This window comes from Macrosteles quadrilineatus, unplaced genomic scaffold (assembly GCF_028750875.1).
Source record: "Macrosteles quadrilineatus isolate MER2022 unplaced genomic scaffold, UCM_ALF_1.0 Scaffold_4__1_contigs__length_99947679, whole genome shotgun sequence".
NCBI classification, from domain to species: Eukaryota; Metazoa; Arthropoda; class Insecta; order Hemiptera; family Cicadellidae; genus Macrosteles; species Macrosteles quadrilineatus.
Genome location: NW_026542597.1, coordinates 41,919,540 through 41,944,515, shown reverse-complemented (window position 1 = coordinate 41,944,515; position 24,976 = coordinate 41,919,540). Strand labels below are relative to the sequence as shown.

The window sequence follows — 24,976 nt, the reverse complement described above, 5'->3', positions numbered from 1 at the left end:
TAAACTCAGGATCATGAACGAAAACGTGTCGAATGTGAGTCTGAGTGAAAAACTATCACAGCAGTTGGGTTTTGATTATGATGAGAAAAATATATTAAAACCAAAATATAACCGAACTGATTGGTTCTAAAGCGCCAAACCTCGCACTGGGTATTCCAGCACATATTTATGTGTATTGCGACTTAATAGAGCCACAATTTATCGGCGATACTACAGCGCCATTATTGAATATTGTCAACGTCAATATAGACACGTACAAGTACGGATCGTACAATTCAGTGTCATTCACAAGTCCGCACTATGTACCCGTTATGAAATCCACATTTGAAACAGTGGAAATCGACCTGAGGGATCACACAGGGAAAAAACTGCCATTCATGTTTGGAACGTCGTACGTGAAACTTCATTTTAGGAGAGTGCAATAGCAACAGCAGCAATAATGATAATCAATCTGAATGATCCCTATTTGGCATACTACCGACGGCAACAATTACAACAGACTGGCGGTGCTATTGATCGAGTATTTCACGGTGCACCATATCAGCGAGGACATGGAATCGGTAGTTTTCTGGGCGGTATGATTCGCACCATCGCTCCGCTGATCAAGTCCGGAGCAAAATCGGTAGGACAAGAAGCATTAAGATCCGGTGTTGGATTCCTAACCGATCTGGCAGGTGGTAAAATTACAGATCCAAAAACAGCCGCCAACTTACGACTTAGAGAGTTTACTGGATCGTTGAAACGTAAAGCTGACGAACAGATGGAACGTATGATGCTTGGTGGCGGCGGTGGCATTAGCGCGAAAAGACAACGCGTAACGCGTAAGAGTAACGCGAAACGCGCAACGCGAAAGGCTTCCGCGAAACGCGCAATGCACGGCCGTGGCAGAAAGCCTGTTACACCACAGTCGTTGGCTAAACTTCTTAGAGTGCGGACGTCTGCATCAAGAAGAGGAGGAGTGAAACACAAGAGACTAGTAGGGAGACGACAACAACGACAACGACGAGGAGGAGTAGAGTCAAGGAAGAAGGTGACTTCGCCGAAGAAGCGTACTTATCGCAGTGAAAATTTAAAGTCTATTGATATTTTTAGTTAGTTAAAGAAGAAGGAGTAAAATGTCGTTTCTACATCAAAAATCATGTGAGTGTGTCAAGACCGAGCTGGATTTATTCTCCTTACCACCTACGCAGACGAGTATTGAAAGCGGCAAATGGGTCCAGTACAAACCAATATCCACATTGACCGATGATGCGCCAATAGAGTTTGTAGTTCCGGGCAATGGTGATGAATATACTGACCTTTCACAAACAATGATACAATTGACCGCGTCTATTGTTAAATCTAATGGAACTGCGGTCACTACTGACGAAGAGGCGAAAACAGTTGGGCCGGTCAACAACTGGTTACACTCACTATTTAGTCAAGTGGATATGTTTATGAATCAAAAACTTGTTACGCCCCAAAACAACACATATGCATATCGAGCTTACGTTGAAACGCTAATGAACTATGGATACGATGCTAGAAAATCACATCTAACATGCAGTCTTTGGTACACGGACGATGGTATTGACATGAACGATTGCGCGGAAGAAAATGAAGGACTCAAAGCGAGACGGGAGCTAACAAATAAAAGCCGTGAGATTGATATGCTCGGACATTTGCATGTGGATATTTGCAATCAGAATAAGTTCATGCTAAATGGCGTAGAGTTGAGATTTAAATTTATTCGATCAAAAGATGCGTTCTCCATTATGGCCAGCGCTGGTGAATTCAAGGTACATATTGTCGATATTAGTCTCTGGATTCGAAGATGCAAAATAAGTCCCACCGCACTGTTGGCGCACAGTAAAACACTCCAGACTGGTACGGCAAAATATCCAATCACACGAGTGGAGCTGAAAACATTCACACTACCCTCTGGAATACGTAACAAGACTTTGGACAATATGTTTCTCGGCCAAGTGCCGAAACGCATCATAGTGGGAATGGTTACGAATGCCGCATACAATGGAGATTTTAAAAAGAATCCCTACAACTTCGAACATTTTAAAACAAACTTCTTTTGTCTATATGTTGACGGAGAACAAGTTCCATCAAAACCATTACAGCCCCACTTTGAAAAATCAAAGGATAAATATGTTATGGCATATCATTCGATGTTCTCCGGTTCTGGTGTACATTTTAGCGATGCCGGCACCGTTATCAGTAGGGAAGACTTTGGACAAGGATACTGTCTGATGGCATTCGACCTAACTCCAGACTTATCTGCAAGTGACACAACACATTGGAATCTGGTGCGTAACGGTAGTGTTCGAATGGAACTCGGATTCGACGACGCGCTTCCCGAAACTGTCAACTGTTTGGTTTATGCCGAGTTTGACAATGTCATCGAGATTGATCGACAACGCAATGTAATTGTGGACTTTGGCGGTTAATCGATCAGTCTTCTATAAACATTCGTTTGAGATGGACCGTTTACGCAGAGCATTCAAGAAATTGAATATATCATCACCCATCATTGTGGACATTCAATGTTTCAAGGACAACCAAAATGAATACACACTGAAGGAAGTTTGCGTCTTGGAAGCTGACACCGGCGTTCTACTTATGCATCATATTGCTAAACCACCTTACGATCGATCAGAGTTGTCAGATGAAAAATTGCGGGAAAGCTACTGGCTCACAAAACACTGCCACGGACTACGATGGGAGTTCGGTGATATTCCGTACTATGAACTTTTTAACAAATTGACTGATTGTATATCAAGAAGACCGACGGTTTACGTCAAGGGATTTGAGAAGAAAGAATATTTAAAGCGTCATCATGTGATGGACTTTGTTACTACCAACGTAATCGATATTGGTGCAATTGGTTGCGAATCAATCACTTCAATCAATAATTTAATGTCAACAAACGTTTTGCGATGTCGCAATCACAAGTCTATAAACAGTCGATGTGCGCTCACCAACTGTGTCGCAATACGTGGGTGGTTACATCTGACAACAAATTTGGATGAATGTGTAAATACCAGTGGAGATGCGAGATCCTACTACTGCTCTTGTTTTAGCACATCTACTAGTACAACTACTACTGCTGCTGCCGCTGCCTCTGCCGCTACTATTGGTTATGATACTGTAGAATGAACACAGTGCAGATAGAAAGGCATCTATCCAAACTACCTGTGAGCAATGTGGGAGTTTACGCTGCTGACCGAATCCCACAACACATCTCTCCATCCACCGCCATGATTGTCAACACTGATCCGCACAACGAAGGGGGTACACATTGGGTTTCATTCTATTTGAATAGAAATGGAATAATTGAATACTTTGACAGCTATGGCCAGCCACCATACTTACCGACCTACCAGGGATTCCTGAAACGTAACGCCAAGTGTCGCTACATCTACAATGATCACCGCCTCCAAAGTGACGACTCTTCTGTCTGCGCTCACTACTGTCTGGTGTACCTGTATCTTCGTACCACTCACCACAATATGAAGATGGTGGACTTTGTTCACCTTTTTGACAACACATCGACTGCTCAAAATGATGCAATCATAAAAAAAGTCTTTACTCAATTGTACTTAAACAAAAAATGATTTGCAAAAGTAACAATATTCTTTTATAATGAAGAATATATCCCTCTGTACTGAGAGTGTATGATTTATTTCAAATAAAAAGCTTTCAATTATAAAATCAGGCTTTCATAATTTATACTTACCTATACCTATATTTTTAAGTTACCTTATTATTTTTACAAGTGAAAAATTACAAATTTAGTTTTATTCAAAAGAGGTTGATGGGATAAAATATAACGCACAAGTCATACAAAATGTGTCTGGTTTATTAACAGAAACAAACAAAAGAAAACAAACAAAGACTAGAATCATAACTAAAATATTCAATCAATTAATCAATCAAATTTATTCAGAAATATAAACATTATATACATTACTTACGGCAAATATTCTGAGATTATGTTTCTGCAAAGAATAGTTTGAGTTCAGGGACCAAGTCGTAAACTTTAAATGAAAATATTATACAACAAAAATTTAAATGATATCACTTTTACATTGAGTTGTAACATAAATCTGAATGCTATTAACTATATTATTATAATATGATAATCTTTAGAGTGTCTATTCACTGTTTATTGTTTTATCACACACATAAACGCCCTATAACCATCACACTCATGTGACTCGTTACCTATACAATTTAATTTTCGTCCAACTCCATCGGAGCTGGTAAAAATGGTGCTGCGGGTAATGGTGGTGCTCTGGGGGGTATAGCATAATGCCCCCATGGTAGTGTAGAAATTCCATCCTCTGGCATGACGTATCGCTTATCATCAAACGGTGCCAGAGATCGTTTCCTCACCACGACTGTGTACATAATATGATGCCTACTTTGGAAGCGCTGATTGTCTGTGCTCTTACAAGTTTTGTTATAGAGACAGTCCAAGTAGTCATCAACAGCGTTTATGTTCTTCTAATCGCTCCGCCCCTCTGAGTCCTAATTTAGTCGGTTGGTTGTCAAAATATGCAAAACAGCGTTTACATATAAAAATCCTATGTTTACGATGAGTCAACTGACTAGTTACCAACCGCTCAAAATCCTGAATAAATGCAAAATGCGTTTTGCTTTGATTTGTCAGGAATAACAAGTCAAAGTGATTAACCAATTCTTGGTCGACGACACGGAGAGGATATACAAATGTTTTGTCTTCAATCCTACCATTGGTCTTATTCTTCTTCTTCTTACTGTCCAAACCGTACACATTTACGCTAACGCCGGGGTTGTTGCGCTCAAACGTGCGGATCTGATCTAATTTTGTTGGAAATTCAATATTATTAAAATTTAAGTTTGCTGTTGCACGAACCTCCGCAGTGAACATATATGGACGAAGCTGTTCGCGGGAAGGATTGTCTATATATTTGGATAAAATGGCATATTCAAAACACCTTTCGTCCGCATCGTTCAGCACATTAAGTACGGATTTTTTTGCGGCTATTTCCTGTGGCAGAGGGATGTAGGAGCTACCTCTGAGAGGATTATAAACATTAACTCTCACTTCCATAGTCATAACCCTAACAAAGCTCCATCCCGAGCCTCGTAGCTCGCATGTCTCCTTTTCCAACAGAAGTTTCAGAATAAACTCCCTACATATTTCTTCAACATCTGATGTTTGGAGCAGGACTACGTTGCAAGTTTTAAAAACTCGCTTACACGTTTCACCGTGAATATTAACAAATTCACATTCAATCCAGAGATTTACCTTAAGGGCATGAATGATGGCTAACAAATTGCGCATGAGTGTGATTACCTGATCGCGCACATTGTTGAGGAACTCCTGAAGTGTGATGGCTTCATCCACAGGTTCGATCAGACGGTATGTCTTTAACCGCCCGCGGAATGCAGTCTCGACTTCTGCGAAGCCCTCTGGTGCCAGGTCGGATGAAAGGATTGGCGCTTCATCGTCATCTTCTCCTCCGGATGACGACGTTGACGTGGCTGGGGAAGGTGGAGGTTGTTGTCCACCAAAGCCTGGTAGTGCTGAGGTGAGCTTGACTGGATGACAGCGTTGATATCGGGTATGACGTTGTAGATTATTTTTCCACGAGAATGTCTTCCCGCACGTCTCGCACATGAATAGTCCTGAAAAAACATTAGTACACATTACACAGATGGATAAATATAAATGATTATTTTACAAGTTTGTTTTTGCCTAATTTCTTTTACTGTTTCAGAATTATATTTAACTATATTATATTAATGATGTGTATTAGTAATCTTTATTTCACTTGGTTTTTAGGTAAACAAATTTAGTAGAGTTTAGGATTTTTAAACATTTTTAATGGATATAATTTAGTTTGTTTTAAGAAACAAAATATATAAGTACAAAAACTTCTAAATGTAGTTTGTTGGTTTATTTTTTTTACAATGTAATTACCTGTTAGTAAATAACAAAGATAAGGATAGTAAAACAAAGAAAAAATAATACATACCTGCTGGACGGATCTCCTCATGTTGAACTGTTGGTTGTAGTGGTGTTGTATATGGGGCTGATGATGGTCCTGGTATGGGTTCAGGCAATGGTCCTACTCTAGGCGCAGGTAGTGGGCATGCTACTGCCGGCGTTGGAGCGTGAACCGTGCGTTGGTGACGTAGGAGGTTGCTCCGTCGATTGAATGTACGACCGCAATCGGGACAATTATGTAAATCATTGACGTTGGCATGAACTGTCCTGACGTGCTCAACAACATGCTGTTTCAGCCTGAAGCTACTGCCACAAATGGCGCACACATATGGTCGTTCTAGGAGATTCTCCATAATCTGAATCATCGAAATGTTATTAGTGTACTGACTAAATAATCTATTTCCCACTACTATTGAACACACATTTTTGTTCTGTTAGTACAACAGATAATGTTTATATTTGATGGAATATCTGTTTGTACACTACTAATACACCGAATGTAAATAAAAATCATTTACATATAACAACCACTTTAAATACTAAATTTGATACATAATACGATAGCTGGAGATGTATGTAACCCCACTACTAATTCACAAAAATTTAAATATGATAATTACATTAAATACTTTATTTGATAATTATAATATGTGATGAAGTGTCTGTTTCCGCACTACTAATGCACAAAATTGAAATGTAGTAATCACTATAAATACTATCTTTGATAATTAGTTGTATGAAATACTATTGTTTCCCACTACTACTTCACAAAACTAAAATGATTATTTTTATAAATATAATAATAAAATGCTTACATTTATCAATACTATTAAACGTAGTTTGAAATGTGATATTTAATAATCTTAGTTCACTTCTAAAATGGTTTACACTTATAATGAAAAGAAAAATTGTTATTTAATGATAAATACTTACAATTATTATTGTGATGATCCAATGATGACACAAAGCGCGAACTCGTGATGGATAAATTACTCGATTTAATAGAGTCACGAATACGTCTAATCACTGTGGTAGCTGGGAGCAGACTGGATAGAGATTGACGGGGGAGCTTGAGACGAGCGTCTTGTTGCTATGCGGAGAACTAAACTACTCTCTGATTGGTCAAAATAAGTTAACATCCTATTGGTGGTAAATAGTGTGCGCTATGCGGAGAACAAAGAATACAAGGGAGGAGCGGGGGGGCCGCTTGGAGCGCAGGTGTTGGGGAGCAGCTGCGGCTGACAGTGAGTGATGGTGTAGGGAGGGTTGGCTTGGAGACCTCCCACGATGCGTAGGGTGGTTCCAGACAACAAAGGATGACCTTGAACCTACCCGATGGTGGTAGGGGTTAGCGACGGGGGTATGGGTAGCGTCGGGGGTGGCGTCGGGGGTGGCGTCGGGGGCGGCGTCGGGGGTGGGGGTGGCGTCGGGGGTGGAGGTGGCGTCGGGGGCGGGGGCGGCATCGTGTGACGTCACACGCTCACACGCTCAATCACGCTCAATCCCGCAGGAGCGGCAAAAACACCCTACTATCGGTGGTGTTCTATGACTTTTATATGTTTCCATAGTTTGCAAATCGGCTCTGTTAATTCAGTTTTCTTTTTAGTATATCAAATTATCCAGGCTCTCTCGCTTTTTTCCATTGTAATATTTACGCCAACCCAAATTCAAATAGTAAATATTTCATTTTAACCAAGTCAGTAAATGTTTGTAGAAAACTGTTAAATTAGCAAACTTATTGACTGTTTACAATAACATATGTTCTTCTTCTCACTTTTAATTCCTGACCACAGCTGGAGTTTCATAACAATGTTTGTTTCCCATGTTAATCTTATGGAGGAATACAAAACTTTAAAGGGCCCCAGGGCCTCACTCCCTAATTATTTCCCTAAAAAGAAAGTTTCCTGCACAACTTCACGGTACGCTCTTTCCAATGACACCAAGAACATGTAAATTGGTTCAGTAGTTTCGGAGGAGTAATTGTCACAAAAAACCTGCTTGCGTGTTAAATAAGTACGAGCTGTTGGCCCCGTCCTACGTACGGGAATCGAGTAGTCAATTAAAACTGAATATGATTCAGAACAGATAGTTTACAACTTGGTGGCCGATTCACACACACTGGCTTTGAGTACAGTAGCTACATACCACCATGCACTGCATGGGCCTACTATCACTTACCGCACCTTGTTAATCACCTTGGCCACTGAAACCTCTAAAATGATCCTGGCCTCCTGGCTCTTCTATCCCCTGCCATTTCTGGATGACAGGAAGACAGGAAGATACCAGTCTGAAGATGTCTTTCATTACTTGGTCTTCCAAGTGGTCGTCTACCTTGTAGTACTCCTTAGAATACACTTTTAAAAGTTGAAGTATCTTCTCTCCGCCATGCAAAGCCTGCCCAGCCCATCCGAGATCCGAGCCTTTTGGTCTAATTTTGGAATGTACCCCTTTATCAAGTTTCTGAATCATACAGTACTACTGGGATCGTTATGATATGGTATGAATCGATACTGACACCCTGCAGCTTACTGGTCAGTTTTCTGGAGACCTACTACACCGGTTGACATTTTCATTACGAATAAAATGTGTACTGTATGCAGTCATACTTATATTCAAACACCTAGAAAAAGATGAATCAACACGTAAACCACTTATCTTAAAGGATTAAGCACTTAAACTTAGACGGATTACATTTATGACATAACTTGATTATACGTTTAAAATGTTTAGTTCAAAATTACACAATCTCCTGATAACATAGATCTTTTTACGGTAGAAAATAAACTGCATTTTAAAGTAAAATATCGTGTAGGGAAACTCTGACAATCAATATTTTTGTATACAAACAACTTGTAACATAAACATTTCAATGACAGTTAGAAACCAGCTGTTAGTTAAACCACCACAAAAACGACTTTAACTCGTCCGTCGGCTGCTAGACTTTTTGAAAATTAAAACTTAATTTCTAAAAAACTGAAACCCTAAACTAAAATTATGGCCTCGACATTCCCTAGTTCTCAAAATTATCTTTCTTTCAACACAAAAATCATAAAAATCCGTCAAGTGGTTGATTCAGAATCGTAAAATAAAATACCCCCGTCGCAGCAAACCTGCATACTAAGCGAATTTCCATTCACCCGGCTTGATTTCTACTAAAATATTCCCTATAAATTTTCAGATTTATTTCCTATTTAAATAACATTAATTTTAGTGAGTAGTTAGGTTTGCTGCTACGGGAAAGATGTTGAGGTGTGTTTTTTTCAATTGAAATATTGATAGCTTAGTATGAAATAAGCCAAATTGCCAAATTTGATTGAAATATATCCATAAACAAGCAAACTAGAACAGTTTATTTATTCTCCATAAGAATAACATGGGAATTTTAAATTTACAATTCCTTTAATTTTCTCCGTAGTCAATGAACATTAAAAAAAACTTCAATATACTAAATTATTTGTTTTTTTAAGCTCTTCAAAATGGTCTAGAGAGAAGTTTAGAAATTTAAAGTTTTTAGGGTCAAAAATGAGAAAAACCCATTTTTACCCCATAAAACCCCCCATAAACCCCTGATCCGATGGTCCGATTATGCTGGTTCGCGAACTCGTTCGAATAAATGTAGGTTTACACGTTTGTACCAAATTTCATCAAAATCGGATCAGTTTTGCTCGAGTTATCGCGCTAACGGACACATATATATATATGAATTTGAACGGATGGTGTTTTTGGCCTCTGGGGACCTCAAAACGAAAAAGTAAATCGGTCCCGGGTCTAGGTCTTACCATGAGACCTACGGTAATAGCTTATTCCTTATATGGGAAATTCGCTAAAAACCCTGTTTCGTTTTAATATATAGGATTTTAATATATAGGATAGATAGATATAGATATATTAGGTCCCTTTTGCTCTAATTCGAGCAATGCCTAAGTATTACAGGCGTTATTTAAAAACGAATTACAGTAATAATTTCTGATGAGTTTAAAAGATTCGTCTCAAAGATTATGGAAATACTCAAGGTGTACATAACATATCGATATAAACTTAATCAACATTTCTTGTAAGTATCTTACATTTTTCAATAGCTGATTATTGTTTAACGTTTTCTTAAAATAGTCTTACTTATTATTTCGTAAATTGCCCTTTAAGGTCGTAATTAATTTCTAAAGGGAACTTTCCATATACCTGTTAAAAATAACTTAGCTGTACTTATTTGTTTGTTATTCTTCCAATTTATTTCTTTATTAAAATAAGTGTGATTTTTTTATATTACTGTATTCTGTTTTGAATATTTCAGCTTAACTTAACCAATCAATAGTTTTATTTATACTTAAGAAGTCAAACGGGGTGAAGCCCGTGGGTAACTAGTCGTTATAACACTTAATCTCAATAACGGAACATATCAATACAACTACACAAACAACAAAAATAAAAAAATAACTTAAATAGAAATAAGGAGTGAGCCAAACTTACAACTTACACGAGGTTGTTTTGTCAAATGTTTGATGGTTTAGACGTAACCAATTTCAATTTTTGATAATGTCTATATGATAATGCCAAAAAGAGTTGCATTACGCCCTAGTGATGACATATCTATGTAGGTATATATAATAAGTGAAGCAATTTTTTTTTATTAATACTACATGGTAATGATCGAATATTTAAGTTCAAGACAAGTATATTTTTATGATTTAGTAGAGGCAAATAACATACGCTGTTCAAAAAGAGAAAATGAAAATTGCTATCCACGTCTAATAGCTACAATATTTATCTAACCTATTTTGACAAATGAATCCATACTTTCTAAACTTTTGGAAAGGTATTAGGAGAAACTTCACTGATTAACGTGAGAATGTTCTGATGAGTGGCAAATACTGACAGACAACACTTTAAAATACGTTAACAACTTTCAATGTTTTTGCTGCTTTAGCCTATTCAAAGCAGATTATGGGTGTCCAGTTGGTAACCCAGAGTTTGTGAGTAAAACATGTAGCACATGAAATGGTTGATATCACCCCACTTTTCAGGATTCTCTACGGAGAAAATTCGTTTGCGTAGGTAGGTGTATGTCTCAAATCAAAGAAATAAAATGACTTGACTTAAATTACTTAACACAGGTAATCAGTAAGGCAGATAAGGTTTTCTTAAGTTCTCAATTCTGGAAACACTTTGTTGCAACATGTTGCCTCGAATTGAAGCAGATCGTTTAGCATTCATTAGAAGTCATCAGTTAAAACTGAGAGCAGGAATAATGTAAGTCAGCCTTGACGACGCAAATAGAGATATTTAAAATTAGTTTCTAATATAACTTTTCAAAAAACTGTAAGATGTAACTAAAACTACTCGAATTTAAGCGTGACGTTTTCCTTGGCGTTATGTTTCATACTATGCGGCTCATTGAGCCTCACGGGTTCTCTAGTACTATATAATTAATGAAAATATGATGCAATTTGAAAAATTGTACAAAACTGCAACATAGCAGCGCATAAATAAAATATTATTAAAAGCAACAAAGATTAACAATCCATTGATTAAATGAATGGAAAAGGCGGTCCTGGCATCCCACAATACGGCGGAGTTTGCAAAAGGTATACTAGTTTTTGCAGGCGTTGTTTCTTATGGTACTCAGCCATACATATACAATAAGTGCTATGTATAACAAGCTTTATTTTTACATTGATTTCCTCGTAAAATCTAATAACTCAATTGTTAATATAAGTGTAGGCCTAGTAATAATTATTACAATTAATACAATAATAGCATTCCCCAAAAATTTAAGTCGCCTTTTTAAAATGAAACTTATTATGATATCGTTCTGGCCTAAAGTTTAACTATCGTTCTGATTTTAAAATATTTATTTAACATTACAAAGTTTAAAGTAAATTATTCACCTACTATAGGAGGGTTTCGAATGGGGTAATTAAGTTCAATAAATACAAAAGGATTTTTTTATTCTAAGAATTTTAGCAGAAACTAGATTTATTTATCTTAGTAGCAAAAATGCTATACAAATATATAGCACGGGTTACTTTTGTATTAGTCTTACTCTTATCCCATTTAAATACTATATAATAATAATGATAGTATCAATAAACAAATGCATATTAGTTATATAAAGGAGACTTTGTCCTGACCGCGGCACCAGCCTAACAGATGCGTTGGCCACTGGCAACAAGGTCTACCGGCAGCAAACACGACTACATCCCCTTCACCCGTCACGGAACTGGTTCAGCTCGGACATTTCGCACCACCAATCGTAGGTCAGGTTGGTGGTCGTAGACCTTGTTGGCCGCGGACCTTGGCGCGTCCCCATCACGAAGGCCGCGGCCATAGAGACGGCTATGCCGCGGCTCCACTTGCCGTTGCCGGAGATTGCCGGATTGCCGTTGCCGCGCCGCCCGCGCTGGAAATCGTTATTGTAGCTGTTCAGATGAGGGAATGGGAAGGAGAAGGCAGCGGAGCGAAGCGATCAAACAAAGGTGGCTCCACTAGCGAGTAGCGACAGTCTGCAGCGCGCTACATTTCACGGTGCGCCGTAGAATGTAGCGTCGCGCGGAAATGGAACTCGGACCATTTTCGCGCCACATTTTGCAGCCGACAGGTGGCTCCACTAAATACCCTCCCTGAGTCAATAAACCTAGCTGTTCGTTTAACAAAATGTAGTTTAAATAGATTTAAGTGGAAATCAAAACAGGCAAATAAAACTTCGTTTAGTATGCAGGTTTACTGTGGGTATGTTATTGAGCTGCTTGCTTGACGTAAGTTGTGTGCCTAGTTTAGTATAGGGACAATAAGGTTTCATATTTAAATATTTAACCAACCTTAAATCAATTATTATAATTATACAGGGTGGCTGAAAAGTAACTTGCACTCTCCCTTAACTTTTCAACCATTTGAGATATTTGAAATCTGTTTGTGGCAACCTTCTTAGCTATAAGGGGCTACAATAATTATGGTCAATTTTGAAAATTTTGCCCTTAGGGGTAGTGGTGGTAGGGGGTAGCTCAAATTTTTCAAATGACAAGTATAGTCGAGTTTGGTATCATTTTACAGGTCTTGACGAAACGTACAAATTGACATAAAGAAAACCAAAATCGGCCCACTAATAACAAAATGGCGCCCTAAAACATTTCAAATCGAAATAACCATGAGGGTGGCTGCAAATTAACTTGCACCCCGTTTAACTTTTTAACTATTTGAGATATTTGAAATCGGTTTGCGGCAACTTGTTAGAATATGAGAGTGTTGGTCGTTGTGGCGCGGGGGAACGGCGAGGGAGGGGCGTGCGCCCGCGCGCCGTGGGTGCGCGTCTGGACACTGTACACACACGCATCGCCTCACCACCAGGATGCATTCTTATCAATTTTTTTTATTTAAGCTCATTCCACTGCTCAAGCTCATACACAGTAGCACATTCAAAAAGATTACAACACCTTTCCTGTATCCGCATACCTATAAGAACACTCATTAAAATAAATGTGATTTAAATAGAAAATAAATTTGACAATTTAAGACATTTTAGTGAAAATCTAACCGGGGAAATTTGATATTTAAAAGCTCTAAAAAATTTGTTTATGAAAGAAATTGCAAATTATAGTTTTGAGGGTCAAGATGGGGAAAATCAATTCTTACACCATAAATTCCGTTCCCATAGTTCGATCACCCATTGTAAAGGTCAAATACCGTTAGAAATCATCGTCAATCGATAGCCTAATGTCTCAATTGTAGTCTCTGGGTCCATAATCGATCTAGCTTGGAATCGAACCAGCGACCTTCGGATTTGAAGGCGAGCACGAGTCACCCGACTAACTGGACAGTTCGACACTCTTAAATATACAAAATCGACAGTAGTTTAGCTTGAGCCAATAAATGCTTGGTAGGTCTACAATACAGTATTACCACACAAACAGAATGAGAGAAGCTAGTTTCAAGGAGATGTGTCGCAACACTCGCAACTGAGCCGTGATCCGATGCCTCGCCGGGCCGTCCTGCGAGCATGCGCGTCACTTCATCCGTCGCCCGTCACCGTGTACAACACAGTGTGAGTGTACACTACAATACACTGCACGGACATGTCCGACACGGAGGCGGTGTCCGTCACCAGGCTCATCACACTGGTCAAGGAACGTCCGGTGCTGTGGGACCGCCAGGAAGAAGTTTACAAGAACCGGAAGTTGACTAGGAAGGCCTGGGCGGAAATTTGCGAAGCTCTCATCGACAACTACCACGACCTCGGAGAACCGGAGAGAATAGCGATTGGTGAGTAGAAATGGTCAAACTTTAAGTTACAAAGTTTTCCGAGGAAAATATCCTGATTTGCCAATCAAACGCAGAACGCAGCCCAATTCGTATGTATTAAATGTTTGTGCAAAATTTCTTTCAGATAGGCTATAGCTCAATGTGCATACTATTCTTAAGCTATGACTTTCCCAACAATGTATAAAGAATATATTGTACAATATTTTTGGAATCTAACACAATAGAAAACAATCTACTTTATGACGTCAAACGCCCTAATTGTTTTGTAGAGTACACCAATCGTACGCAAACGTAACGCAAACATCGCAATCGTACTCAAACAATACCGACTTTCAAATGCCACAACAATCAAGCGATAACAAGTTTGGCAATAATTTTCGCGTGATAACGCGGGGGGGGGGGGGATGAAGAGGTGGTAATGGTAATGATTTGCAGCATTCGCAGGAAACGGCGAGAGAGAGGGATGGGAGGCGGGTTATCAGCACCAAGAGGGGGCGGTGTTGTCAAGTCGTGCAAACGTGACAGCGGTATCAATGAAAGACCTTGACAGTGTTGCCAAACATCGCACAGTTTCAGTTGTCGTCTGTTTGTTTACATTTGATCACGTGTTTGAGTTAGATCAGTTCTGTAGGTTATACCACGAATACTGAATTTAATGTTTACAACGAAAACCAATTACAATGGTTATCATTCAAAATTACCTACTTAAAATAAACAAGGAATTTATGTATTAAACTGAATTGTGGCAAATTATTCTCCAATGCAAACTGCTGGTTGATTAAGGATTAAGTATTATTCATTATGTAAATCAATTTTATCAATGTCCAAGTTACAAGGGAAAATACTCTACTCTTGATGCAATAAGAAATCTATGGTACCTAAAATCGAAAGGTTAACTCAAGGAAAAGTAAACAAACAAACTATTTTTAAAAATCGAAAAAAAACTGATATTTTTCGGGGAAGTTTCACAGCAAGACCTTTTGTTCAAGTATGTGATCCATAGGTGTGCGGTTTATGATTTTCTCAAAAGTTCAAATCCTTCCTAGCTTTATGTATAGACTAGAAGAGTACCCGGTCTTCGGTCTTCGTATGGGGTCAGCTGGTTACCAGATAAATATAAAATGCTTATTGCAGTTATACTCAACTAAAGCTTTGCGTTTGCAATGGGGGAGGACACATTTTGATAAAATTTGCAATTTGCTTCTATAAATTTACAGTATACTATTGTATTACAAATCTACCATAGCCATGCTCCACCATTTCACCTAAACCATAGGGTAAAAAAATACCCCCGCCGCAGCAAACCTGCCGACTAAGCGTATTTCCATTTGTCTTAATTGATTTTCAATTAAATATATTTTAATAACATTAGGTTTTATGGAATCAGTAAGAAAATATTTTTTAACCGTTTTTAACAGCTACTTGTTGGAAGGCTTTGACAAAATGAATACTTCCAGACAAAAAGATAAAACCTAATACATAGAGAGCACAGTATAAAATTTAATGGAACTATAATAAATGTTACATTTTGTACACTTATCTTGTACCTTTAAAGATTCTGTGTCAGCCATTGGCCATTGGCCGGGTTTCCATAATTCTCTTTTTAGAGGACAGATAATTTTGAGGGGAAGGTAATTGTCGAAGCCATAATTTTAATTTTGGGCTCAATTTTTTTAAGGAATTTATTTTTTTTAGTAAAGCATTAACATTTTAAGTTTATTTTATAAAAAAAAGTTGTATAAGCCACATAGAGGTGTACTGTTATTAACATTCTATTTCCTTCCTAAATTTTTGATGGATTAGTTGTTTGTTTAGAATAAAATTCTTTTTACAGACTGTATTGACCCCAAACAAACCTAAACCCTCTTGCTCTTGTGCTCCTGCCCGGCCCCATTTATTAAAAAGGCTCTGTTTATAGACACAGTTTTAGCAAATTTCCCACATAGGGAATGATCTGATTTTGATGAAATTTGGTATAAACATGTAATTATACATTTATTCGAACGAGATATCGAACCAGCATGATCGGACAATGGGAACGGAGGTTTATGGAGTGTTTTATGGGAAAATAGTTTTTTCCCATTTTTGACGCTAAAAACACAAAATTTCACAATTTATTTCCAAGCCATTTTGTAGAACTTAAAAAACAAATAATTTAGTATATTGAAGCATTATTATGCGCCTAATGGTTATGGAGAAAATTCCAAAAAATATTAAATATAAAATTTTCATGTTATTCTTATGGAGAATTTAAGTCAACTATTGTAGCCTAGTTTGCTTGTTTAAGAACATATTTTTTGATCAAATTTGGAAAATACACAATTTTCTTACTAAACTATTAACATTTTACAACAAAAACCCACTTTTTTACTCTCCCTGTTGCAGCAAACCTACCTAAGTACTCGTTAAAATTGACAAAAATGCCACTGGCGTAGATACAAGCAAAAAAAAAAAAATAGTTCTATTTAAATAGGGAATAAATGTTATATTTTTAAAGGTTATTTAAATGGAAATTCGCTTAGTCTACAGGTTTGCTGCGGCAGGGGTATTTTCGGTTTGTATGTGTCATGTTTGTTTGATTGTTTGAAGTTCAATCATGCAATAACCACTGGATGGATTTGGCTGAAATTAGGCATGATGATAGCTCATATTCCCGATTAACATATAGGCCTATTCTTATCTCAAAAATCCTTTCGGGCTCTGCCCCAGTGGCTCTATATAGTTCCACATGTTAACCTTATGAGTATTCATATTCAAAAGGAAATAAAGAATTTAGTCAGCTGTTAAACTATTTAAGTTGGTTCTATGATACGCAATAAACCTTATAACATTTTAATGCTTACTATTATGCAGCACTATTATGTTTTTTCATTTCCAGATCAATAACAGATCAATGTTGTTTTAACAGATCAATTTGAGCTAAGCAGTAACAAAAAGCTGTGATACTCAATGTGAACTGTCAAAGTAGGATTGTTTAAGTTATGTGTTTGTAATTTGATGAATAACTTGTGATATTGTGCGAATATTTTATAATTTATTTTTCTATGATTTAGGTGCAGTGGTAGAACATTATGGCTTATGGTAGATAGATGTGTTATATTTTTGCATACCGCAAATTTAAAGAAATAATTAAATGTAATTTTACCAAATTGTGTCATTTCCCATTACAAAAGCAAAGCTTGAGTATTATAACTGAAATAAGCACTTTATACTTATTTGCCAAACCGATACGAAGGACGGGTACTCTGCTAGTTATTTATGTAATTGATTATGTAATTAAAGAAATATTCTATAACCGTAAGTTATGACAATTATGTTATTGATATATTTTAATGTTAAGAGTAAGACAATTCAATGTAGGTCATACTTTTTTGTATAAATTGTTTTTTTTTTTTTTTTATAAATTCGAACTACTTAACAAGTGTTTGGATTAGGAGGTATAGTACATCTTCCCGTTGCGAAGCACGGGTACAGAAGCTAATAAAATGTCATTACCTTTAATAAAGTTCGAGATAGTAGTTTGACTAACATTCCCCCTATTAACATATCCTGAAATAAGTCAAATTCCTCCTTGTTGCAGGAAGGAGTATCATCGGGAAATGGGCCAATTTGAGGGACAATTGGCTCCGATATTGGCGGAAGAGGCAAGAGCTGCTTCGAGTAGGCTCCTCTACAAAATCCCTAAAGAAGTACATTCACCACGACCAGTTGTTGTTCCTTTCCAAAGTATATGACCCAGAAGGCCAGCAAGAAGTTGAGGAGATTCAAGTGGATGTGGATGTAATTTCTGATCAAGAGTTTGAGTCGCCGGTGGAATTTGATGAGACTTCCCAAACCTCTTGGGCTAACCTTCAACATACACAGTTTCCGTCTTTTTCCACTCAACACGACCAATCCGAGCGCCACCTGTACTTCTTTCATAGTATTTTGCCAATGATTTGTGATTTTGATGATGATCAAGTCCTTGAATTTCACACAGGTGTTCTTGAATGGGTCAAAAGAGTTAAACGAAGAGAGCTGAGTAACTTGCAGGACTGCAGTTTTATTAATCACGCAGCACAGGTAACCTACTAGTTAAAATATCATTTTCTATTAGTATCTTAAGCATTAACCCAATAAAAATCCTTAAAACAACTGATACTGAGCTTATAAGTATAATATGGTATAATTGACTATACTCAGACACAGACACAGACACAGAATGTCTGTGTATAGTCAATGTAAGTATCTACAGTACTGTCACTACTGATGTACCAGTACTGAATATTTGTGTTTTTTTTATTTTCTCATCTGATCAACATTGGGATGTGTTGCTGGCCTAGTCGATTTTGTTATGGGAGGGACAGATTCGATTCCCATCAGTTATATCAACATAAATATGATAAGTTTAGACTGCTTTCTCTTTAAAGCGTTTGTCATAACATCATTTGAAATACTACAGACGCAGAGAATAAAAGCAATTTACCCAACCCGCCATGTTAAACTTCCCTATCCCAAGTGTGATGTAAACAAAAATGTGATGTTTCAAAAACTCACTCGGTGAAGTAATGAAACCCATTCAAACTAGGTGGCGTTTGCAGAGGCATCCACAAAATTGAGTGGAGTCATCAAGGGTTCATATTATATTGTTTTGCCATACTGCAGTAAAAACAGTCGTTTTTAATGCATGCGTTGCGGGTCTAGCATATTTACTCTTTAGGGAGTAAAATCGTTTTTAGCTTCTATGGAGTAAATAACAGCTGTTGTCAACTCAGTTGTAAATTTCGACTATAAACAATTGCATGTATCGAAAATGTGTATCAATTCGTGCTTCGTTATCATTTTAACCTACAGTCATTGACTATTGGATACAGATACTATTGTTGTTGTATTAATAGTCAAAGCTACAGTCTACAGTCTTCCCAAAGCATTTTAGCATTGCAGATACATTAATCCATTTCCACACTCAACACTGCTCACCTTTACTACTTCCTTCACCACCCCCTACGTCGTGGACCTGTTTCCCTCTCTTCCCATAGCATTTTAGGATTGCAGACACATTAATGCAATTGCCAAAGACAGTTCCCAAACTCTGCACTGCTAGCCTTACTACTTCCTTCGCCATTTCCTACGTCATAGACCTGTTTCCTTCCATTCTCATAGCATTTTAGAATTGAAGATACATTAATCTAACTGCCACAGACGGTTCTCACATTATGCTCATACTTTACTACTTCCTAAGCCACTTCCTACGTAGGGGACCTGTTTTCATCACTTTCCATAACATTTTAGTATTTTATATACGTTAATCTAATTGCCACAAACATTCCCCACACACCGCACTGCTAGCCTTTACTACTTCTTTTGCTATTTCCTATGTCGTGGGCATGCTTTCATCCCTTCTCAAAGCATTTCAGCATTGCAGATACATTAATCTAACTGCTACAAACGGTTTCCGGTTCCCACACTCTACACTGCTTACCTTACTACTTCCTTCACCATTTCCTACGTCTCGTACCTGTTTTCCTCCCTTCCCATAGCATTTTAAGATTGCAGACCCTTAATATAATCGTCATAAACGGTTCCCACACTCCGGACTGCTTGTCTTTACTACTTCCTTCACCACTTCCTACGTCGTGGACCTGTTTTCCTCCCTTCTCATAGCATATTAGGATTTAAGATACCTTAATCTAATCGTCATAAACAGTTCCCACACTCCGGACAGCTCGCCTTGACTACTTCCTTCATCACTTCCTACGTCACGGGCCTCAAGCTAGTGTCGTCATTTGATTATATTTATGATCCATACCGTTTCTGTTCTAATATCTGTAGAATAATGCTATCAGCTATTTCTTTATCTACTGTATTCAAAAGTCAACAGCTGATCATATGTCTTTGTTTATGTGTCAAATACTGCTTCCATAAGGATTACATTGAAACTTTGAGAGCCAGTGGGGCGGATTCCTGAGAGACTTTTTTTAACACCATATAGATGTTGGCACTCACTGATATGGTCTTTATCACCATGCAAAATTTGAAAACGATTGATTCAGCCGTCTAGGAGGAGTTTGCGTATTACGAAATGCATAAGAGTCGATGTATAGTGCTCAACTTAATAAAATATACCTCTATGGAGCTATCGACGTTCAACGCTAGACATTAGCTGTGAGCTTAAATGTTATTGTTATGCTTTAAAGATTGCTTTAAAGTATTTTCCTAATCTAGCTATCGTTGGAAAAAGAACGTTATTGTTAGAAGATGAGTGAAATGGATAGTGAAAAATATTACATTACCCCCTGTATATTTTCGGGTCAGGTAAAATCTTGTACGTTACACGTTACGCAAGAGCGTTTTTACATCACTTAGGTACCTTACACTTGGATACCACAACATTCACCTGCGTGATGTAAAAACGCTCTTACTACACTTGTAATGTAAATAGCTATTAGTTGTCACTAGAACAGTACATGAAAATGAAAATGAAAGAAAACGAAAAATCATTTATTTACACAGGCAAAGTTAGGGCCACATGGGCCTTTCTTACAATACATATGCTGTGCAAGTCTCTTAATTTACAAAATTAATCATTTTCTATTTTATTTTTAAACATCTGTTCCTTCCACAGACATTTTTTTAATTTTGTTTTCCTTTTACAGGAGTCCAAGATCAGCACAAGCTTCAAGTGTGAAGCGTCAACTCAAAGTATTTGCTTCTGTAACTCCAGTCACCAATTATGCAAAAAAGAACCAAAGAGTGATTTGTCTTTACCTAATACTAAAAGTCCAAGCCCAGAATCAACAAGCACCTTAAGCTTATCAGAAGCATCCAGAGACTTCTCAGCTAGTGAGGTGACACAAACAATATCATGTGATAGATCAGAGTTTATGAGTTTAAAAGAAACCATTAAGAATTTAGAGAACATAACAAACTCCTTAGAGACCAAATTGTGCGCTAAGCAGACTGGTTCAGGACATTTTGAAACGTTGCTGGCTCAACTATCCCCAAAAAAAATCCAGTCCCTAAAGAGGAAATTTGTAAAAGAAGTGGTTAAAGAAGGTTACAAAAACATGAAGGTAGAGTCTACGAGGCATATTAATGGCGATGGAACAGACGAGTTGAATCCTGAGTCGTCTAAAAACACAGAAAGATCTGACAAGTATAATAATAATGTTGAACTTAGTCCTCTTGAAGAACCATCTATTCTAAGGACATCATTACAAAAGTTACCATTGGTTCATAGCTAATGTTACCATTCCTTATTCCTAGTTAGTATAATAGGCTAAATATTTAATCTCTCTACTCTCAGCATAATATTAAGAATCTCTAGTACTGTACTAATAAGTTAGCGCTTCAAAAACTCTTCAATTAAAACGTATATGTATAAATTGAAGCACAATCAAATCATAATTATATTTTCATCAAATATATTCATGACTAACTGAATCTGACCAAAACTTTTGAAACAAAATACTGTGTAAACTATTAATTTTCTAACTATTCCCTTGGCTGCAACAATGTGTAACTGCTTTTGCTGGGAAATCTTTTCAATTGTTTACAACACTGATAAATTTATAAAACTACAAGTATGAGATTAGTGTTAACCTTACCCAGTGTATAAATGATTGTGTATATTTTTGTTACAATAAACCAACAACTTTATTACTGCAGAAAGTATTTTTGCCTTATTTTAAATCTGAAATAAGTTTTGGCCTGTGTGTAAAGTCTGACTAGACTCAAGAGGATATTGATAAAAATCAAATTATTTTAATCCAGGGGTAAATTGTGTACATTGTGTACTTTGCCATGTGCCTATTTTTAGCGAATTTCCCATATAGGGAATAAGCTATTGCCGTAGGTCTCATGTAAGACCTAGACCCGGGACTGATTTACCTTTTCGTTTTGAGGTCCCCAGAGGCCATCTGTTCAAATTCATATATATATATGTGTGTGTGTGTGTGTAAGTGTGTCCCTTAGCGCGATAACTCGAGTAAAAATGATCCGATTATGATTAAATTTGGTACAAACGTGTAAATCTTCCTATGCCTGAGCGAGTTTGCGAACCAGCATAATCGGACTATGGGAATGGGGGGTTTTATGGGGTAAAAATTCATTTTTCCCATTTTTGACCCTAAAAACACAAAATTTTACAGTTTCTCTCCAAACCATTTTCTAGAGCTTAAGAAAATAAATAATTTTGTATATTGAAGTGTTGTTGTATGCCCAACGGTTACGGAGATAATTAACAACATTTTAAATTTTGAATTCTTATGGAGAATAAACAAACTGTTGTAGTTTGCTTCTTTATGGTTATATTTTAATCAAATTTGTAAATTTTGTTTAATTCATACTAAGCTATCAACATTTCAGTAAAACACACCTCTTCCCCCTAGCAGCAAACCTAAGTACTCACTAAAATTAATGTTATTTAAGTAGGAAATAAATCTGACAATTTTTAGGGAATAGGCCTATTTAAGTAGAAACCCAGTCGGGTAAAGGGAAATTCAAACATTTTGTTGTATGGCCTCATATAAAAAAGGGAAAGATCCATAAAATTAAACTAAATAACCAATTTTTTATGTCTTTGTTACTTTTTTGGCAAAAGTGAAAGCTGTCATATGGTAGGAAATTTTTTGTAGAAAATACAAAGGTATGCCTAGTGTTATCTTTAAACTCTTTTTCAAGTTATTGCTAATTTTCTAAGAGGCTGTAAATGTATCTAAAAAAAACGGGTTAGCACATGGGGGGGGGAGTATCGGGGACATTAGGAAAATACACATCTCAACATGGTAGAATGGCAGAGAAAAATTCAGCTTTCCCCTAACTGCTTCCAGTACAAAACTTAAATTGATTGGACTAATACTGCTAAGTAGTCGTAAGTCTTTAATGTGCCAAATTAACAAAAAATTCATTAGCTACCTACGTTAAAAACATAATGAAATATATTTACATGAACTAAAACATTGCCTACATTAAACTACCAACTATGCTACATAGTTATTCGACCATCTTATTTAAGACAACAGTCAGTAGTAGCTGCAAACTGCAAGCAACTCGAAACTAGACTGTGACTTTTTCTTCACTACACACACAGTAGCACTAGTAGTAGTAGCACAGTCCATACACTCTTTCTCTTTCACTCACTCTTTACCAATATCCCCTCCTCTTCCGCTGAGTAGACTATAGAGTATAGAGTATGACGTCATTCTCAACCAACACAACAGATGATGCCCCCAGCTGGCCCAGCTGTTGGTGTGATTCAATTCAAGTAGACGTCTGACGTCACTAAGGGTCGATTTTCGATACTCTTTTTGGGACAAATCTGTAGAGGGTTATCGCAACAACCAACAACGACTTCTCCAAAATATAAGCTTGGGAACAGATTTGCAAAAGTAAAAGAATATTTGACACTAAGTTTAAACGATGACTGGGATCAAGACCTGAAAATTTATGTCATGTCGGTACTGTAAAAATATATTTCCATATATTATTAAATATAACATACAAACATTGACTATACATCTTGTGTAGATATAAAGTCAATGATACAAATTATGCTCTTTATCTTTTTTCCTGTGGTAATTTTGATATCCTATAGCTACCGTAGGTAGGCCTACTGTATAATATGAGAAATTCAATTTAATTGATATTTTTTAAAACCTAAAAACAAGTCCCTACACTATAATATTGATTTGTTTTTATTTTTAACATAAACCTGCAATGGGAGTATCCTTATATACTGTATAATACGTGAAGGCGATTTCCACGAAACACTACTCCTCCGTTAATAATTGACGGATTTTTACAAACGAGGTGTCAAAATTAAGTATTTTTTGTGTAGACGCCCCCTTTCCAAATTCCTGTAATAAAAGTCTTCGGGCTTTGCCCCACAGGCCATCAAAATCCCAATGTATTTCTTATGAAGAAAAGATTTTGTTTAGGTACTTTAACAGACGATTAATTTGTATCAATTATAATACAGTTACAGCTGTTCATACTAAACACGTGATACACACACACACAAGAGTGTTTGTTTTCAGAGTGAGTTCGTTTTCAGTTTCGATAACTGGAGTGGAGGATTGATTACATTATCTTTGAGTTGACTCTTTTAAGTCAACGGAAATTGTGACTGTTATGCGTTAAAAAAACGCCTTTAATATTTTACAATTGCTCGAATTCGAGCAACAGGTGCACTATATAATATTTCTTACGGTAATTAAAATACAGGGGTGTCCGTATATTGTATATGTAGGACCTGTATTATGCACAGTATTAGTGTAGAATTTCAATAAACTGTTCTGTCAATTTCGTATAATTTCTGGCTAATATTCGGTTTAGACAATCTTGAATATTGGAAATATTTTGAATCTCTTACCTTGCACACTCTTCGTCAAATATTGTCCTGTACCTCGTGGATTCATTGCGGCACCGGCTTAAAATTCTTCTTCTCAGTTCCTGAACTTGCGCAAAGGAAAAATCAGGTTCATGAGTGTGATATCCCCTCACCACAAAGTTACCCACTGTCCTGTCGGCATGTGCAAGCGGCATACTCGCCCTACAGTAGCATCTCGGACGTTTTATACAACGAAGATAAAGACGCTTGATGCCCTCCTTATGTTTAGCAAAAAAATAACCATCATTCACATGGTAGATAACTTTGCGACCGGTAACACTATTGAAAGTCAAAATTAAATCGGAGGGATCCATCATGACAGTGACCGCGATTTATAGGTTAGGTTTATTATTGATCTGATAGACTGG

The 24,976-nt window shown here is 37.1% G+C and overlaps 2 protein-coding genes across 2 annotated transcripts in view; one reads left to right on the top strand and one right to left on the bottom strand.

Annotated features, from left to right (window-relative positions):
• LOC128993572 (uncharacterized) overlaps positions 1-24,912 on the bottom strand; it is a 68,560-nt gene extending 43,648 nt beyond the window's left edge. The window contains exon 1 of the mRNA XM_054417548.1: positions 24,591-24,912. Within this exon, the coding sequence (XP_054273523.1) occupies positions 24,591-24,763 (173 nt within the window). The 5' untranslated portion in view covers positions 24,764-24,912. The remainder of the gene's footprint in view (positions 1-24,590) is intronic.
• On the top strand, positions 13,872-21,880 carry LOC128993573 (uncharacterized). Its single transcript, XM_054417550.1, has 3 exons — positions 13,872-14,239; positions 17,820-18,301; positions 20,875-21,880. The coding sequence occupies exons 1-3, from the start codon at positions 14,053-14,055 to the stop codon at positions 21,460-21,462; spliced, it is 1,257 nt and encodes a 418-aa protein (XP_054273525.1). The 5' UTR covers positions 13,872-14,052; the 3' UTR covers positions 21,463-21,880.
• Positions 24,913-24,976: the final 64 nt, after the last annotated feature.

Coding starts and splice junctions, on each gene's coding strand:
- LOC128993573 (XM_054417550.1), top strand. CDS start 14,053: ATGTCCGACACGGAGGCGGTGTCCGTCACCAGGCTCATCACACTGGTC. Junction 14,240..17,819: donor ACCGGAGAGAATAGCGATTG/GTGAGTAGAAAT, acceptor TCCTTGTTGCAG/GAAGGAGTATCATCGGGAAA. Junction 18,302..20,874: donor TTATTAATCACGCAGCACAG/GTAACCTACTAG, acceptor TTCCTTTTACAG/GAGTCCAAGATCAGCACAAG.